This window comes from Macrobrachium rosenbergii, chromosome 37 (assembly GCF_040412425.1).
Source record: "Macrobrachium rosenbergii isolate ZJJX-2024 chromosome 37, ASM4041242v1, whole genome shotgun sequence".
Classification (NCBI taxonomy): domain Eukaryota; kingdom Metazoa; phylum Arthropoda; class Malacostraca; order Decapoda; family Palaemonidae; genus Macrobrachium; species Macrobrachium rosenbergii.
Window position 1 is genome coordinate 13,822,324 of NC_089777.1, and position 20,740 is coordinate 13,843,063.

Consider the following 20,740-nt stretch of genomic DNA (forward strand, 5'->3'; position numbering starts at 1 on the left):
TGAAGTTTTTGAGTCAGTATCCATGGACTTCATCGGGACCTGGGCCTTTCCAGTTGGGCATTTTCTTCAGTTGGTGTCTGATTGCATCTGTCGTGATCTTGGAATCTTTGTTTTATTCTCCCCTGACTTCCTGGAGCCATGTTGCATGTTTGATAATAATAATACTAATAATAATATCCATAATAATAATAGTAATAATTATTATTAAAATTATTAAGTATTGAAATCAGACTGCTGAGTTGATTTCTGTACCTCTAACAATGCTGGCTGAAAGATTTGTTTATATCATTAATAAAGTTTAGACATACTGCCTTCCAGTTGGTCACTTGTTATATCTATGGACATTTGATGAATAACCCACAAGACCCAGTCCCTGTATACAGAACAACACTTCCAGTGAAACTTGTCTTTACTGAGTGCCCAGTAATGGGGGCAATTTTTTAAGAGAAAATGTCAAAATCCATATCACTTTCAGTATACGGAGTTATTGAATTTTTATTAAAAAGTTTGTATATTAAACAAGATCAGATATAATCATTAAGAACAAACCCTTTGGTCCAGGCCTGAGTCGGATTTTTTATTTATTTGTGGCTATTAAAACTGGCCTTAAAATATCTAGTCGGGTCATTACTCATAATGTTATTGGTATACCATATTTTGATTTAATGTAGTTTACCCTCCTCGTCCATCACCCAGGTTTTTGCTACTCTTTTGCTTGCTTTCTTTTCAGTAAGAATTCACAACCCGTGTATGTTTCCAAGGTGACACATAGGTTCTACCTTCTCAATTGCTTGACTGAAATGCTTAGTTTTACATTTCATAGATTAAAAACCCCCTAACTTCACTTATATACTGCAGTTTGTAGCATCTCTTGTAATGCCATTTGTTGCAAATGGCATAACCCTCCCCCAGAATATCCTACAGGTCCCCTTCCCGGCTGTAACCAAAAGCTACCTTTTACGAGGTGAGGTAACTATTTGAAAAGAAAGACTACTTTTACGCAATTTCAGTCATATGTTGAGAAAAACATTTCGTTTGTTGAATGTGGGAATAAGTGTATAATGTAACAGGAGCTGATAATGTATATATATATATATATATACTGAATTCTTTTTGTGCTAAATCTCAGTTGAAGTCTGTTCTATCTTGGGTGTAATGGTTAATTGTTATGCATGTTTGTCGATGTTAAAGAAAAAAATGTTTGTGTACTGTATATTTATTTATGAATTGTCCACTAGTGATTGTAGGTTATTGTTTGTGGTTAGGTAGGGAATTCCAATTAAACACTGTTCACAGAAATAGAGAGGCAACTTGTGCCTGTGGTAGATTGATTGTAAATATAACTACTGTATTAGAAAAATTTAAGTAGCAATCATGTGATCCACTCTCTCAAGAATGCTAGAGTAATACCATTTCTCTTGTTCTATATATGTGACACTGGTTCCTAAGATAAAAAGAAACCACAACAATTGTATCCCTGTAGGACCAACTGTCAATAAAATTAGTTTAAATTCTTTCTTTAATAACTGCCCAACAAAGTGGTACTTCAAACCCAAGTTAGAAGAAAAAAATTTTTTCTAAATTTTCATTTATTATAAAGAAAATTATATAAACAGTTACATTAACTTTTTACATTGTGTTTTATCTCAAACAAATCAGTACCTATTCATCTATAAAATATAACTTTTTTTTTTCGTCATTTGAGATAACTCACATCGAGCACTGTACACCAAACTACTGCTATCATCAAAAAGAATATAGCAGAAGACAACATAATTTATACAATTTTTTTTACTGTACACCCTCAGACATAATTACATGTCGATGTATGTAATTTTTAGTCAGTACTTACAAAATTTGATTTTTAAACAAATCACTTAGGTTGTCATGGTACGAGTTAGGTAGTATCTTGGAAAAAAAGAATTGAAAGACATGTGGAAATGCACAAGGACATATTAATTTTTAACAGACTTCTCCTGGGCATCTAATTCCTGATACCTGTGGAACATCATCTTTTTGACACAGTCCTTGTAACTGTCGCCTACCACGCTGTAAGTACTGCCTTGCATTCCTAAACCAGCACTAGACACCCTCCGTTCTGTCTCGATGATGGAAGTACGTCCCTGATTGGCCTTGCCCAAACCTTGACCATCAGTCCAACCCATTTTCTTCAAGAGCTTGTTTCCAATGTTGTCACTTCCAATACCCTGCCGAGTTGGTTCTTCATACTTGGATGCTGCCACCTCTTCTCTTGCAGCCATATAGCGCTCCTAAAAAATAAATATTTGGAGTAAAATATTTTGCAACTAAACACCAATATTGTAATTGACAAAGATAGACATTAAAGAAACTGTAAAATGTAAGTGGTCTTAAAGAACTTTATAAATACGGATAGCAGGCATAATTCGCAAAGCTTTTTTACAGATACTATACATTGTAAGTGGTCTTAAAGAATTTTATAAATAAGGATACCAGGCATAATTCACAAAGCTTTTTGATCATAAAAGGGAATTCAAATCTTCAGTCTGGTTAACTTGTACAAAACCTTATAACCAATGCAATCATAAATAAAAAAAAAAAATGTAACTATACAAATATAAAACAGTACTACTGAATCCCCCTAAAAACTTGTGAAAAATTTAAATTATCAAGCATGAAAAATCCAGTCACCTTTAGTTTGTTGGGTGCAGGTACAGCTGGTTCTCCATATTTTTGTCTCCTTTCTTTAGCTCTGTCTCTGTACTGCTGAGCTGTCATACCAGGAGGAACATCACCAGACCCTTTGTTTTTCTTAAGATTCTCCAGGTTGGTTTTGTGCAAGTCTGACAACTGCACGTGTCTGGAAACAGAAGTAAAAAGACCAATGAATATGAATGAAAATTTACATCTCGAATTTGAAACAGATCAAATGTGATTAGAAAACATTCAATATAACTGGGGATGCAACATTTCTCACAAATCCTTCACTACCTAATTAACTTGTCAGCTAACTCACCTCCCAAGGGCTTCTTTATTTGGGAACTGCCTCTTGCACAGGAGACAAGCCATTTTCACGTAGTCAACTAACTTCTCCTCCCTGTCATCAGCAGCTCCTCCGCCAAGAGCAGCTGACCCCTCCTCTTCACTGTCACTACCTTCGCCACCGTAAGCCGCAACCAAACCTGATTTATTAGCTCCTGGAAGCTTGTTCATCCCTGCCAGTACCTGTACATAATTTTGAAATAAGCTATTAATTATGTATTTGGCAAATTCTACTTTGATATAGTATTCCAATTTATTTACATGAACAGTACACCAAAACTGCCAAGACTTGAAAATAAAAATCTTTGGCTTTAATTAAAAAAGTAAATAAAATACGAACCGGAGAAGTGTCCTTTTTCATGTGCATCTGGAACACCTGTGACTGCTTCTCCATGAGTGCTGCACGATCCCTTCTTTCCAGCAACACAGCAAAGGCTGCATCTGCCGCACCAGTGCCACTGCCTTCGCCCCGGGCTCCTCCGGCAGGTTCAGCAGCAGGAGACTTTCCTAGCGTTGAACTTTCATTCCGCTTGTTTTGGGCCTTTGCCCACCTCTCCATATCTTTGGCAATTTTCTTGGCAACTTTGACCTTCAAAGAAGAGGTAAATGTGTATATTTCTCAAAAATACATTTTTTATGTACAATATATGCTTTTATGGACATTATAATAATAAATAAAACTGCAAAGAACAATACCTTGTCTTGTTTATCCTTTTCCTTTTCTTTCTTATCACCTTTCTTGCCCTCCTGACCATCTTCTCCAACTGGAGCTGGCAAGTACGTGGACTTTTCAGCATCCCAATACAAGTACTGTCCAGTTTCAGCATTATAGTAATACTGACTTCCAGCATCATAATAGAGAGTTGTTGATGGGTCATAATAATAACCAGAAGTTTCATCATACTGGTATGTGCTGACATCAGGTGGCGCTGCAAGGAAATCCTTGGCTTAGAATTAAAAGAATAATTTGAGCAAACATATGGCTACGTTTATGAACCTTACAAATTTCACACCCAATAACACTTACATCAATAAACGTACAGAAATATTTCATAATGAATAAGTTACCGTTACTGTCCTAGAAAACTGCAACAAGTGAAGAATACTATACATCTCTAGAAACAACAGCTTTCCAATTTTCACCTATTCTGTAGCTAGTTCAATGCTAAAGGTGACCTCAAATTTTCTGGTGCACAGCAAATACTTACGGTAGGTAGGATAATCGCTGGTGGTCATTTGTACACCATCATAATTTGTGGTGGTGGATGAAGGCTGTGTGTAAGTCTGTTCGGTAGTAGTGGTAGTTGTTGTAGTCGTCGCGGTACTGTATGTACTTTGCGCAGCAGCAGCTGCCACTGCTGCTGCACCACTTGAAGCTGTATTTGCAGCAGATTTCTGCTGCATGGCCTGGAGAGCTGACTGAGCAACTGCCGCTGCTGCATTCACTGAATCAGATTGATTTGCACTTCCTTGCTGTTGCTGATTCTGCTGGTAGGCCTGAGAAAAGAGAATAATAATTAAGTTAGTGTGATACCAAACATCAAATGTGGTAAATCTGGCAAAAACTTGAAATCCCCAAAACAAACCCCATTAGTTAATAGCAGGTAAAATGCACAGGCATAAAAGGAGCCCCCAAATTTCACAATTAAAATGATTTTACATAATGAAAACTGCATGGCACAAACAATAATACCAAGCCCAAAATAGGATACTTCCATAATTTTAAAAATTCAGTTCCTTAATTGCAATGCATGACAAGATATTATGTTTGTACTACAACCAACAGCCTTAATTATAATGAATATGGTTTTGCCCAAATCCATTTTTCATTTACATACATCACACCCCTATAGTAAGCAATTAGGGAAATTTACAGTAAGCAAATTCACTTTCAACTCAAAACAATTTCTGCACAAGTAAAGTCGTCTACAATCAACATGAAAGACATTTTCTTTCCCAATTTTGATGGCTGTTAGGACTGGCAACATACAGTATGTAGAAAAAGATGGAGTTCTGTATGATTTGAACCTACTGGCCTACCTCAAGGAATAGTGAAAAATGCAAAAACTATGAGATAATTCCAAAGCTTTTAGTTCTAAAAATCTGAGACAGCATTTAAAGAGCAAAGAGAAACCAAAGGAATATCTTTAACAGCTCAAGTCCTATCAGATTCTTCAAAAAAAATTGCCAAAATAAAGAAAATTAATAAAGCCAACAGATAACACTGTCCAACAAAAATGCAGTCTGCAAATTCAAACCACAAAACTGGGGCCTTAACATTGAACAGAAATGGAATATAACACTTGGGCCTACAAAGTCATTCAGTGTTGAATGAGAAATAAGAGAGTGAAAGTGAATATGAGCATAGGTACAGTAAAAGGAAATGGAAGGGGTTGCAGCTGGGGTGTGCTGATGACACTACCCGCCCTACGGGGTTTAACATTCAACAAAACACCAAGGAAATAAAATCTACATTCTTACCTGGGCCTGTTGCTGGTAGTACATTGTATAGTACTGTACATAAGAAGCATGTTCCTCTGGTGTTTGAGCGTACAAAGAGGCACTGTATTCAGCTAACTGCTTAATGTCAGCACCTGCGGTGTACTCTGCCGGTTGCTGATATTGTTGCTGACTTGACCAGTTGTTACCTATTTAGAAAAAAGCAACCATTTAATACCAATATATATATTTTCATGAAAATTCAGCTGATGCACTCTTTACATCATACTTTATGGGTGAATTTCAACTGAAAGAGTAAATTAACTTCTCAAATAACTTAATCTCTACAAAACAACTTACACTTTCCATATACTTTAATATTAGTGTTTTCACCATAACTAGATTACAAAGGCTGATTATGAAGCATAGCTACCGTAACCATTTAGGCATTTCTTCAATATACAAAGCTTGTATTAACTCTTACATTCCTATTGTGATGTCGAAAATTCTATTTCTTTGTAACTAAGGAGGGATTTCTTGTCTTGAGATAAAAACCACTATGACTTCATACTTAGCAATTCCTGTATTTTCACTCAGAATTAAAATCCACCCATTACTTTTTAACATAGAACCTGACTAACACTTTTGAAATTTAATGAAAGCCAATTGGGAATGCTAAATAATGCTGTACATCTAACTAACATGGCCCAAATTGTGATGACCACTAGGAAAGGTATTGTGAAAAGATCACAAACATATGCATATTTAAATCCCTTAAAAAATACCTGACGGGCAAATTAACAAAATTAAATGTGATTTCAAAACAATGGATCTTACCTGAGCTGCCACTACTTCCATTATTCTGATTAAGTTTGAAGTAAGATATTGTAACCTGTGAACAAATAACAAAATCATATATTTCAATTCACTCTTACTAAGGTTGGTACAAAATAAGCATTTGCAAAATGCACTGTTTATACAAGGCCACAGGGCATATATTCCTGATAATACAGTACGTGGTTGATAGTCAAGGCTAACTACCGGAAGAAGCAGCAGTCATCACTAACCTGTTTACCATCGATGGTAAGTGGGGAATGAGCTATTTTGTTGTAGAGTTGCATGGAATCTAAGACAGAATTGAGATCTAGGTAACACACTCCTCTAGATGTATTTGTCAAGGGGTCTCTCCCTATGCGAACAGATCTTATAGGCAGATCACTCCCTACGTGCTGTATGGCTTGTAGCACGCTCTCTTCAGTACTTAAAACATCTAACCCACGGAGCAGTAAAACTGGAAACGGAAGCATTGTCTTGATTAGCAGATTAATTTTTAAGACTGGGGCAACCCCAACCTTGTTTGAGTCAAGTCATGCAATTAGTAGAAAAGAGAAAATTCCTTTATTGAAAAGAACACAATGCCTACTTTACAGCAAATATCGTAACACAACAATTAGTAGAAACACAGATACCTTAAGATTTAAGTTACCTGTAAATACTAAAATCAAGGGACCTTTGTCAATCTTTCCTTTTCATTCTTGCAATAACCTGACAACCAAAGTTGAACTTTCAAGAGAAAATCACATAGTAATCTTAGAATTTTGGTAAAGATGTTTTATTTTGCTTTTAATCTCTTCTAATTCTTTACTGTATATTGATTGCTGTAATGTCTCCTTCACACCTGAGAATTATGTGAAGGAACAATAAGTGCATTGCAAATACAATGTTTCCTAACTCATGCTCAAATTTTCCTGCTGAGGACTTAGATTCCCAACACATACCTGTCAACTTACACTATAATTCTAAGTAAACTAAGTTTAATGACTCAAAAGACCAACTTTTCTAGCATAAACAAAATAGTGATCTCTCAAAAAGTACACTTACTATTTGTTGGGTAAGTACAAACTTCATCACTGCCCTCCTCCCCAGCTTCTGACACGTGACGAGGCGCAGAACATTTAAAGCATGAATCCCGCCGTTTAAAATTGTGTGCCCCACACTGAAAACAGAAGAACGAATTAAAAACAGTTCATATCTTATCACCAAATTTAATAATACTTTTAATAAAAATTAGTAGGAAAAAAAAAAAAAAAAAAAAAAAAAAAAAAAAAAAAATCCAAGATTTCAACACTATCATCACCCAGACATTCGACAACTTACCCTGATACAAAACCAATCTTGAGAAGCCTTGGACTGCCTCTCCGACGACTCTTTAGGAATGGAATACTGCAACGTTGCCCTATACACATCTTGTAGAATAAGTACACCCTGGAAAAGATTCCAATCCCTGAATTAATTCCAGACCTCAGAGAGAGTGCTTTTGATTCTTACATGAGCCGTGACTTTTGGGTCTCCTACTCAGCCTTGCATGGGCTAGATAAGAGCAAATCCACCAGGCGGACACAACTAATAAATAGTGGGTAAGTATTTTAAATGCAGCTTTAATGCCAGTATGGTAAAATGTTAAAACAGTGTATAAAGGTGAGAAGGAGCACACACAAAAAAAATACACTTAAAAAGAGCGTAAAAATCAGAGAGAGGAACAGAGAGCGCGTGAGAGCGACAGAGGGTCTCATCATACCTGTGTAAGAGCTCTTCCCTAAATCCCACATATGGCAACAACAGGCAAAAGTCACTAAGCTCAATCTACAGAGGAAGGAGGAGTGCCAACACCCTGGCTGGAGGAGAACCTGGTGCCGAACATGGATGATGTGGATGTATCGGGTGAGCACTTTACTGTAGTGGTTGTAGTTGTTGATGCTGTTAAAGCAGCAGAGGGTCCCGCAGGGTTGCCCTTAAACTTGCTCCTGGTTCTATTTTCAGTAGCTAATCAATATCAATGACTGACGCAAGCATGCATCCTTCAAATGTTGTGCTCTTTAGGGACTTCAAAGAGTAAAAGCTTCTTTTTTTTTTTTTTTTACTGTTTTGTTTTTACTTTACCTTCTCTTGAAAAGAATAAGACCACCTCTTCATAGCAATTGTAATTCATTAAACCAAAAAGCAATTATTGAAAGCAAAAGGGTATACAAGAGGTTTTAAAAAAAGCTTTTATCTATTATCAGAGTACAGGTAGTACAGCTATCTCATTCAATGATTTCAGAAGTGGTCTTAAATCTGTAAATCCCTGGCCATGCTCTAATTGTTAATAAGCCACTGCCTTAGATGAGCAAAAAATCTACAATTAAAGGTTCACTGATTCCTAAGTCAGCTTAAACTACAATTTGTGTTCAGTCACTCAGACATTCATCCCATGGAAATAGAGAAAGGTCATGCTCACATAAAATGTACAATATCAAAGAACAAAATGGGCAAGCGTGACTTTAAAAACTCAGACAAAAGAAAAAACTATTGTGCACTCATAGTGATGTAGAAAACAAGATTTGATGCTTAAAGGGAGTAGCAGCTATATAAAGGATGAAAAGGGCGATATATATATATATATAATATATACTCTCATAACGCACATGTACAGTAACTGGTCAAGTCTAACATTAACAGTTCCTCAGAGAAAGTGACACCAGAGTTATCTGACTCAACATTGGAAGCAAAAAATGATAACAGAGGAACCAAAATGGCTATGATGATGATGATGTATTATAGGAAAGGTAAACCCAGTATTACTGGCAGAGCTGGCTGGACCATGACCCCTTGGCCATGGCCATGGGGTCCAAGGACCCAGCCGGGGGGAACTGCCGTGGGCCGGGCCGGGCCGGCAGGGATTCACCGCGATACCTGTTTGGCTTCCATCCACCGTGTGGCGTCATGTACCGTCGTAAACTCCACGAAGGCAAAGCCTCTTGATGCACCTAGACGCAAGAACACACACAAGCAAGTGTTAATTAATGATGTTCTTTAAGAAGGCGTGAGGAGGGACACTCAACGTTGCTCCCTCTATTGGCCGTGAGTTGGCCCTGTGGCCACTAACCAACCACTATATGCCCACCTCGCTGGCTTTTTTTTTTCTTCTCCATTACTAGCATAAGAACTGGGTTACTTCAAAGGTCACAGGGGGCCACTAACAACATACCATCAAAACTAAATAAATATCACACCACTTGCAGTCACAACAGCTCCTCAATACCCTTTCACACAATACAAAATATTCACAAGCACACTCTTTACTCTAAAAAATATTTCTTACACACGTATATACTGTAAAGTAGGTACAAATGGCCATCCACACTAAATGGAAACATTCAACAACTAATTACACTAAGATTTGATAGAGTTGCCTTGCCCCTGCAGCTGCATCCCTGCCAAATACTCAAAGAGAGGGATCAAAGAATAATATCATTTGCTGTAAACTCAGAGGACACAAAAAGATGGGAACAACTGTCTTATATATGAATCACATTGACAAATATTTATAATTAATTCCAATTTTATTTTACACAAGTATGACTATGACTTGGAAGATTTAAATGTTGCACTGATCTAAGCCATGAAATCTACATTGTATACTTTGAATATCAATACAGTTCAAAATTATGATAAAATATACTAATTTATCATAATTGAGTAATAGTGCATATCAAATAGAGTAACTACAAAACTTGAAAATGACCTCACAAACTCAATAAAATACAATAACAATAGTAATAATGCATAAAACCATGAACAGAGCTGCTGGTGTATCTGCGAAGTCATTGTGATGGCACCTGGAAGAGTTGGATTTAGTGTGACGACAATCGATATAATTGTATGCTGATTCCTAAATAGCCCTGTGACCTGTGGCTTCCTACAGCCAGCGAGATAAACACAAGTGGACAGGAAAGAACATGGATAACAGAAAATGGGAACTAAAACATAAAAACTGAGGAGTTTGTGGGGCTAAAAAAACCCATGGGAATGTGACTTTACCTGATTCTTTTTTCCGGACAAGTCTTATGTCTTTTGGCATAAGATTGCACGCCAAAATATCAGCACGAATCTGGAAAACAGAAAAAAAAATTCATTAAGACTTGATTCTTTACCAACAACAATTATTGGCAATTTAAAAAATAAACTGGAAAGCAATAGGTGTAAACATCTTCAAATTACCCAACAACCATTGCACTTTAACTTCATGTTACTAATGAGTTAAGTTACATCCACACTGGTGAAAGTACAAGCACTGAATATCACGAGCAGCCAAAAGATCTGTGATCAAACCTTGACACACTGTTCCACAACCTAAGATTAAGTACTTGCTCTTTCCCTTTGTAAAATTTAGTGGTTCAAGAGTTTTCAGTTCAAACTTGTCTTGTTACATTATTCAAATTGTCATACAACTTATGCAACGTAAAAATACATGTTAAAACTACCTCAAAACAGACCATCGTACTGCAATGTTATTTCTCCTAATATTGTACTGTTCATTCCTTTAATTCCTTAAAAAAATGAGAATAATTTTTACAATTACACTAAAATGTGTAAACACCTAATATGCAGGAGAAAAAGCATAACCTGCTACCCTAACACCTGAGTAAGTAATAATACAGGTATATATTACTTAACTGTATAATAAAACTAGAAATGTCTTGAATGTTTACATGTGACGAAGCAGTAAAGCTCTGTACACTATAGATGCTTGACTTCAATTCCCACAGTACAAAACACTCCATATATCATGAATGTACTACATATAAAAAAAAAAAAGCTGTCCATTATTATACAACTATTATGGCACTTACATCATTTTCTGTTATATGTTGTGCAAGGCCTCTAACCATTATTGTGTTGTTTGGGGGTTGAGACTTGTAATCAGTGCGTTCATCATCATAGCTGAAATAAAATTCAAAACCATTACAGAGGCAGCAAATAAAAGGAATTTTTTATCACATCTCTACGTACTGTAATATGCCTTCAATACCTGACAAATTTTTTAATCTTATGAACTAGAATGAAACCACAAAATCAAATCCAACATTAACTTATTGCTCAGCGTATCTATCTACATAACTGCAATACAAATGGACCACTCAATACTTACTGATCTCTGTCCCGGTCATAGTCTCTGTAATCCCTGTGATCTCGATCTCGACGAGGGCTTCGGTCGCGATCGTCATCTCTCCAGCGGTCGCGGTCACGATCCCTATCCCTGTCTCTGTCTCGATCGCGGTCTCTGTCACGATCTCGATCACGGTCTCTATCCCTATCTCGGCGGTCCCTGTCTCTATCCCTTCTATCTCGATCTCTATCTCGATCCCTGTCTCTATCTCTCCGCCTTTCTTCGCGATCACGCCTTTCTCGATGGCGTGGGGGATCTGGATCATAGGTAGCAGCAGCATAGCCATCGTACGGATCAATACTGCTACGATGACTTCTGCTCCCCCCTGGGGCCGCAGCAGGAGCAAGATACGCACTCTAACAAAGACATTCCACAATCAAAACCCATCCAGTTGGGAGGAGTAAAAAGCTCCACTTAACACCAAATACTGTAACAGCTGTTCTTCACTGAACCGCACAGCCAACAGCGTGACTTTTGACACTTAAGATACTAAACTAACAATATCACACCAGCAAAAGAAAAATTTGTAAAAATCTAGGAAACACTTACACTAACTTGCGTAACGTACTGTGGATACTGAGCATACGCAGCAGCCTCTAGACTACCATAGGCTGCGGCTGCTGAATACATGTGCTGATGGGCTGCCATTGCATTCAGCATTTCCCCAAGGCCTAAGCCATTGCCTTGCAACTGTCAAGGGGAGAAACAATATGTAACGTCACTCACACCAGCGGCTTTCATATCAGTAAAATGTAAAATGCCAATATATCTCAGACTGAAAAAGGGGAACACATACAATGGGAAATACAGCGGGTAGGAAACGTGAGGAAAGACAATAGAAGTGGTGTTCATTCAGTATAAATTTTATAAGAGATCAGAAGGCAAGGCTGATGAGCACTGGAGTACTACTCATAGGCACAGCCTAAGCATCAAGCCACAACACCTGGGACAACCCACACACTTATCCATGTTACCCTAGACACCACAAACACACACTAGCCACACACAGCATTCGCGCACACAAGCAAACTGACATCACCTAGTTCTACAACCAGTAGTAGTAGTAGTAGTAGTAGTAGCAGCAGTGGTAGTAGTAGCGGCAGCAGCATCCTCCCTAAACACTACCTATCACAAAGACAAACAACCAGTCGCAACCACACGGGTCATTGCATTTATAATCATCGATCACGGCCACACCTGGCGAGACATGATCTCAGATGCACTCCTTTTTCAATCAGGAATCAGCGACCCATCAGAGAGACATGCACGCTTTGATCAATCAAACTCCGGATATAGCCTAGACCAACAAACAAACTTACGGTGTACTGGATACTATGGATATTGGTGGTGGGTCTGGTCCCCTCATCATATCTCCAAATCTATACAGAAGAGAGAGAGAGTAATAGAAGGGGAACAAAAGGCATTTTCTTTTTACAATGTTCTCAAAAACTACTGTATGTACTTGCAACATAAAAATCATCTTTTTCTAACTTCGGGTAACGATGAGGACACCATTCCACTCAAAGCGCAATAATGTCAACACCATCACCTAACATTAGCAAAACCTTATGATCGTTTTAACATTCTTGACAAGCAGCATCAAATGACCCACAAGAGGCACATGCAAACAATATTAATATTAAAGTTCTGCTACTAAAATGGCAAGATCCAGATAATATTACACTTGAAGACCTCTGCTTAATTACAAGTCAGGATATCTTTAGCAAACACTTTCAACACAACTAATGATTTTAATATTGAATGCTAAAAACAGTTCAGTATATTCACACCTAATTAATAAAATTAGATTTGACAACTTACAAAATTACTTAAGTGGAAATGAAACTGTATCTACTATACTGGACTCCATTGTCAAAAACTGCTGAATAACGAGGAAGCTTGGTAAGAAAACATGACAAAATATACAGCAATGAAAATGGGTTGCATGAAACTGTAAATCAAAGTAACACAACAGTGCAAGAATTCAATGGCATTCAAACAAATTGGGAAAACTAGTTATCACAGATCTTCCATATTACTGGAAATTGGGCCACTGTTTTGACTCCTAGAAAATTTAATTAGTTCTAAAGATCAATTGCATTCAAACTATGCAACAAGTTCTCAAGATCTCAAATGAAAGGAAGTGAAATTCTCCAAATTTAGTCATTTAAGTTAAATTATTTCTATGAACACTAAAAGATTCAGTAAGACTAATAAAACTACAATACTACAGTACTTCTAAAACAATGACTAACACTAAAACCAAACCAAGACCAGAAAAGTGTACTAAGGGTTACAGCTGTAAGATTCTATGAATTTGGCTATTTTCAACCTAATTTTGTATTTTTGCAGAAATATATGCAGCAGCACTAATATACTTGAATATCCATGTTGACTAAACTTAGGTCTTCAATCGTAGCGTAACTACAGCACAACAATAAAAGCACATTTAGAGACTCCTGCCCAGGCCTAACTTGAAACTGACAATGCTTTCGTGTAGTTAAGGGTTAACTTGTTAGAAGAAAAATGGGTTAACAAAAATAAAAGGCTTGGAAACCTGCAACCAAAAGAACTTGGTGGAAGAAAGGTCAAAAAGCAAAGCCAAAATACATCAACAGGCCATGGAATGAAACTTAATCCTTCAGATCTACCGAGCCGACACAACATTAATTAAATTATATGATTCAAATATTTACACAAATGCTCTGATACAGGAAGTCATACATAGATACTTTTGTAAACTACAATACTGTATTATCTATTTTCTGGTTACATGAAATTTATCAGACAAAACTAGCAACCCTATTACTAATGACTTTATTCTACTGTATTTCATAACTTTTATTCCAATAATTCTTTGGTCTACTAGGGACATTACCACATAAATAGCATTAAGCATCCCCTGATATCTTGCCAAAAAAAGGCGGTCATATCTAACCTATGAACAGAATTTGAAATCTCTCCCCAGCTAGCTCTAAGAGAGGATAAGGATGGTGTTAATGGTAGCCTTTTTCGTACCTTACGGGCATGAGAGAACTTCTACAGCATACAAATGGGAACTACTGTGCAACTGTATAAGGGGAAACCAAAATTGCAAACAGAAGATACTGTATCTGTGTAAAAAGCCAACCTGAGACAAAAGCAGTTACTACAAAAAGTGCTCTAACAGTGATAGAGTAAAAGATATTAGGCAAGGGCAGATGTTAACATCAATTTGAATACCTACATGGCATTAGTAACATGTGAATACTGTACTGTATTCTTACAACCTACAAAGCAATGATACTGTATCCTACAATAGAGATGTATCCACCAGTGCATTTCACCCAAAATAACTGCATATAATTGTGGACCTCTCACATTGCTGGCAAAATAAGTACTACACAACCAGGCCCACTGGTTCTTTCCTTATCTGATGTTCTCTCACAATACTTGCAGATTGCAATTCACACAGCGACAAGATTATTTCCATTTGCACTTCACAGGAGAGACAGCAGGTGCAGTCAAACATTCCAATAATGTACACTGTGGCTACAAAATTCAAGCAAATAACAGCCACATCACCTAATATGTAGGGAAGCCCAAACCATCTAGAAGAGCTACACAAGATATTCCACAACCACCTAGAGTAGTAACACCAGATATACCACACCCATCTGAAATAGTAAAACCAGAGAAAACACATCCAACAACAATAAAATCAGATTCCAAACCTCTTGCAACTTGTAGATTCGTTAACAACCTATGGGCTTTATGTACACTGGACTAAATTCATGCTCTAACACATGCCTGTTTAAAAACTTGGATTTGCACAGGTCATGGTGTTCCTTACACCAGAATATTCGAGATCCTGGCAGCAACAGGGTTAAGTGATGTTTTACAAGCTATCCAATATGACAAGTTGACACACACACACACACAGAGAAATTTCCAATTTCACATGATATGCCTCACACTTCTCAATTACAGACCAAGAAAAGCTGTACATGATCTGACATGTACAATATATAACATTTCTAATTTCCAAACCAAGGAACCAGTGCAGTACTGAAATTCAAAAATATCATTAGAGCAAAAAGAACAAAGTACTGACAACCAAAGTGTCAATATTCGGAAAGTGTTTCTGAGATCGCATTGCTGAAAAAATTCTCATAAGCATGACAAGCAGGGAATAATTCTTATTCTACATACCATACAATCCACGCCAACACCTTACATTTGTGTACACAATAATATAGGAAACTCAACGATACCAGAGATGAAATCCCATCAAAATTTGCAAGTGACAAAAAAACTGAAGTGCAACTGCACCACTCACCTGACTTGACTTGGTAATAGAACAGGGACAGCACCTCAATGCTGTACTTTTTATTCAACACAGATCTGGACTGGAACATCTCAAAACATGAAACCCTATCACAAATCAAACTTCAAAAATTACAAAATTATTGTCCGTTGACGTTACTGATCACTCGACCTTATTACAACAGTGAAACTGAACTCCACCAAGCACCACATACCTATCATAAAGTTAGGGTGATCAGCAAAACAATAGGTATAAACTGACCTGAACGTAACTGAACCCAAATCAGCCAATACTACTACTAGTTACAATGCTGCCATTGATATGCTGGGGTAATGTTTGGGAAAGTACATCGAATCCTTCTTACGTCTTGACAAACTAGACAGTATGTACAACAGTAACCACAACGGTGTTTACAAGCTGCTCTTACGTCATATTTGAGATGCTAAAAAAAGGAAGTGCATGCAACTGCTACAAAAGTGATGCTCTAAGTACTGTACTATAGTACTTTAGGAACTAGGACAATGGACAATGATCTAAAGAACTGTATTGCTAAAACTAACGAATTTAGCACTCAAGTGAAGAGTATAACATTAGGATTTGAAGTATATAAAAGCAAATAAAGATTCATACATATTGAAACAGCACAAAACTAGAACGAAAGGAACAAATGAAAAATGATCAAAAAGTAAATTAAAAAAAAAATATATGGATGGAGCACTAAATGTAACACAGAACAAAATCTACAAAAATGATTTCCGTGGTACCCTAAACACTCACCTCCATCTTTATTCCAAATTTAAAACTGCGCTAAGGTGTAATTGGTCTGCAATAAACAAAAATTTCATTAAATCAATTTTGCAAGCATTATCACAGCACTTATAGCAACCTTTCAATTTCAATTTCACCTATTTTTTCATAGCATCATTAAATCCACTTACTATAAAAAGCTGGGAGAAAAAAAAAAAAAATCCAAGTGGATTATTCACTTTTCAGTATTATTATTGCAGTAGTTTAACCTCACCATTTTAATCACAATACTCTAATGGGGCTCACCTAAAGGGTTTGTTTTTAAAAATATTTCAAATATCTTAATTACACAAGAAAAAATGTTGAATTTCCTGGGGTGACTTGGTTGGTGGGTACTGATTAAGCTAGCCTTTTATGTAGGCATAAGCCTTTGCACAATGGCAGCCTGAAATATTAAGACGTTGTTGTGGACAACAGGTCTGGCGTGGACCTTACGCCTCGGCAAACCAAGACACTATAGACTTTAAAATATGACACCTCATGTGGTTGAGTTTGAAAATTCATATATATTTTTTAACTGTTCATATTCATTACCTTGCTGAAGCATCATTACAAATGTTTAGCGTAGTTCTACATGTAAGTGACTTCTTTGCTCCATAGATTTTATTTTCCTCTAATGCATGCTTAACAGCCAAGAAAAATAGAACATCAAAAACAAAACATATACATAAAATTGCTTGCTACCAAACATGGAGGGTGAGGGATAAATTCTATACAGCAAGTATGTCAATAAATACAACACACTACTACAACCACCATGACGTGACCCTAGGGCCATTTTTAGCTTTGCTTTTAGTTAGAAAAGAACTTGATTACTGTACATACTTCTCCCAGGATCTTTAAACAGTAATACACCACTGACAACTCAAAACAGGCACCCTTCAACCACTAGAACACCAATTTGTGTCAGACAAAATCTGAAACCTCTGGGGGCAATTCTTAAAAACCTACTTGTCAATACTGAGAATTTTTCTATAAATCCTTTAGAAAATTATAAATAAATTCTAAGCCCTAGACACATAGGTGTAATTTTTCTTCTACAGTTATTCTTCACACATACCAGTTTCCTATTTCTGATGGTTTTCTGAGAATTAATTTTTTATCATATATGTGGAAACTGAGGGTAAATATAAAAGTTGGCTGTAGGAAAACATCCTCTCAATATAACCTCTGACTCAAGAATATAGTATAAAGGGTGTATATAATGCAAAACAGGTGAAATAATGAGAAATTTACTGTCTATTGCTCTCGCCACATTCATTAACAGCCCCTAAAATGAACAAATAAACAAATGACAGTACATTTCTCATTGTCTCTGTAAATTTCTTTTCTATAGTTTAGTAAAAAAAAAAAAAATTACATTATTAAATGACATCTCTGTGGAGCCATCTCCTTTACATTTACCAAACTGAGAACTGATGAGTAAAGTAACTATTTCCATGCTAATAGAAAATACACCTGCAAATGGTGCTTAACCGTACAGGAAGTGTAAATTCCTGGACACTGCCAATTATACACATGAAATTTATAAGTAAAAATTTTAAGAAAATGTGAAAATTAAGTTACACCCCAAAAATAAGAGCTCATACCTAGCTTGAAAACAGATCAGCATCAAGGATATTTACCCATTACAAAAATCTTCTTACTATAAAACAATGTCTACCAGGCCTAAGGGATAAAAAGAAAATTACTATAACAAAATCAACTGATTCAAGTTTACCACTAAACTTTGATTGTGGGGCACCCAAGGTTTTTCTCTCCTCCAACAACTATTTTGAGCCAAGCTTCCAAAAGGGACCCAGTCAGCTGAGTACTTGACCTAGCCTAGATGGCTGAACTACAGATATGCCTTTCAAAGAATAAACTAGCCAGTACTAGAGACAAAACAGATCGATGAACAAGTTTGTCACTTTGTCAGCATAAATCATCAGAATCTGAAGTTGTTATAGTGCATGTGAAAGGCCTTCCAGGGCAAACAAAATAAATTCAAACAACAGAATGAAACACAGGTGAAATATCATAAGAGTTGCACTCTGGTTGCTGCCTGCTTACAGGACACAGGATGCATCCTAACCTAAATAAAACGTTTTCAACATAGATATCTATCTAGTAACCTATGGTCTGAATGCACGGAACTGTCTTTTCTGTAAGAAAAACAGCCTGTTTACAATGCAAAGTAAGCTGTGTGACAAGCTATTCTGCCTAGGCTATGTTGTGGTGGCTAGGCCTTTCAAGACATGCCTGCTGCACCCCAAGATACCGAAATGTATGTGCGACAGACTTCTCTCTGAAGGGTAGTTTACAGAACGACACACACACACGGTTCTAATGTGCACAGTGTCACACTGGGGGAGTCCAACCAAGGGTCAGGTCAGGTCAAGGAACGGCACCCTAGAATAAGTTACGTTAGGATTCACCCCTGTATGTCTTTATTCAGTTTTTCACCAGGCCTTAGCCGAGGGTAACGGGCAAAAGTGTTTAAATTATGCACTTTGCCGAAGGACTGTTTTTTTATGATAATTCTACAGAAAAGTTCCGTGGGGCAGCATGTCTAAAACCAGCCCCTTGGGGATGAATATAAAAGTAAAAACGACGGTAAATTTCTCAGGAAATTCTTAAATTACCTCAACTGCCCTGCATTATATAACACACCCTCCCTTCTGGCATAGGGGCATTGTTCAGTTGCATAACTTTATTAGTATTGTATTACTTTAATATTGGCGTTCTTATGTTAACTAATGTCTTCTTAACGTGATTAATAATACGCTAATATTTAAATCTACCGCAAATTTACTGTCGCTGAGAAATTTACCGTCTTTTGTTTACGTTTTACCATTCCAGCGGGTATGGGACACAACACGGCGCCCAGGGGGAGTGGTAATGAAACTTCCATTCATAATCGATAATTCCGTGAGGGAATATTCTTAAAAATGATCAAGTTAATAGCTAAAACGTATGCTATCCTCGCCATGGCTGGAAATAAAGGGTAAAATAGGCTGGGCTTCAGGTTTCCGAGGACCTTTCACGTAAATTTATAAAGTCCACCTTCACACTCGCCATACCTAAATGGTCCAAAAACAGGTGAGGAATAGCAGAGGATAACGCCTAAGCGTATTCTAACTTAGCATTAAGCTACAACCTAACATCCTTTGTGATTATTTGTGCACTGGAAGGCCTCACGCACGCACGCCGCAGAGGGATCGGCCGAGGCAAAACAAGGGCGGCCCTCACCGTACGTTACGCAGAGCATCGAGAAAACCCGTTTTAATTACCCTAACAAGTCGACAGAAACAATTACCGTCACTCTCGCGTTACGCAAACACCACTGACAGTATCTCAGAAGCATACTTACACAGCTCAGGGCATTTAAACCCGACCACTTCATGCGACACTAGCAGCGTCTCACTAACTCTTCAGCTTCTGATTAGACAAAATGGCGCAAGATCTCAGCTCTCCTCCTTCTGGACTCTCGCTGGGTCAATAATGTGTTCGGATCGCTTGCTTCGGACTTCCGCTTACCGTTCGTCTTGTGGCGGACAGTGTTTTTATGATTTGATCGCTTCAGAAGTATATTGCATGTTTTATTGTTTAAAATAAAATTAATATAAGTATGTTTATACTTATGATAATGCAATTATAAAGCAAGTTGTGAAAAATTAAATAACTCTACCAAAATGAAGTCGAAAGGCGTTGACAGTACGAATGGAGTTTTTTCATGACGCAGTTCTCAGTACAAAATGCGACGTATGATAAGCAGCTCGGACAAACGCTGCAGAAAACCCTCATAAATGGTACATTTTAAAACTCAGTCTTTCCATAGATGTCAAAAAATAATAATAAATGTGTTATATTACAAAATAGCAAGAAATGTAAGGCGCAAAGCAGCTGTATGCATGCAACTCAAACCGTATTGAAACTCAGCTACCTGTTTTGGTAATGCGCCATTTCGAATGTCAAGAAATGAAAATCGATCCACAGTAGCAATTTGATTTTATTCTTCAGTCAAATGCCAAAACTCAATGAAAACTAATGACTCTTCAAGAAGTATATCAAAATGACAACCTCGATTCAACCGTTAGTGTTGTTATTATCGTTGTTGCACGCTACTGGAGAGTATTTTTTTAGCAGAATGCCAAAACTAGAAAAATACTTAGGAAAAAGCTGCGAGACAAATAACT

At 37.1% G+C, this 20,740-nt stretch overlaps 1 protein-coding gene across 4 annotated transcripts; it reads right to left on the reverse strand.

Annotated features, from left to right (window-relative positions):
- Positions 1-1,200: 1,200 nt before the first annotated feature.
- Positions 1,201-20,049, reverse strand: LOC136825322 (RNA-binding protein 5-like). Of its 4 annotated transcripts, XM_067081494.1 has the most exons (19): positions 19,915-20,049; positions 16,533-16,578; positions 12,769-12,828; positions 11,999-12,139; positions 11,432-11,805; positions 11,133-11,223; positions 10,321-10,390; positions 9,193-9,266; positions 7,618-7,725; positions 7,342-7,456; positions 6,528-6,751; positions 6,298-6,352; positions 5,503-5,669; positions 4,230-4,518; positions 3,718-3,950; positions 3,362-3,610; positions 2,996-3,204; positions 2,671-2,839; positions 1,201-2,270 (listed from the first exon to the last, which is right to left on the reverse strand). In XM_067081494.1, the coding sequence occupies exons 2-19, from the start codon at positions 16,536-16,538 to the stop codon at positions 1,956-1,958; spliced, it is 2,949 nt and encodes a 982-aa protein (XP_066937595.1). In that variant the 5' UTR covers positions 16,539-16,578; positions 19,915-20,049; the 3' UTR covers positions 1,201-1,955. The 4 variants fall into 4 exon arrangements, with proteins under 4 accessions (XP_066937595.1, XP_066937597.1, XP_066937594.1 ...); XM_067081496.1 differs by lacking the exon at positions 12,769-12,828; XM_067081493.1 differs by lacking the exon at positions 16,533-16,578 and having other exon boundaries at positions 19,915-20,031.
- Positions 20,050-20,740: the final 691 nt, after the last annotated feature.

Bases quoted from the DNA above. Each gene is read 5' to 3' on its own strand.
- LOC136825322 (XM_067081493.1), bottom strand. From the start codon at position 19,947: ATGAAGTGGTCGGGTTTAAATGCCCTGAGCTGT. The intron at 7,726-9,192 runs GTATCGCGGTGA...AATCTTTTCCAG, and splicing joins GGTGGATGGAAGCCAAACAG to GGTGTACTTATTCTACAAGA. The intron at 7,457-7,617 runs GTAAGTTGTCGA...TTCTGTTTTCAG, and splicing joins AAGATTGGTTTTGTATCAGG to TGTGGGGCACACAATTTTAA.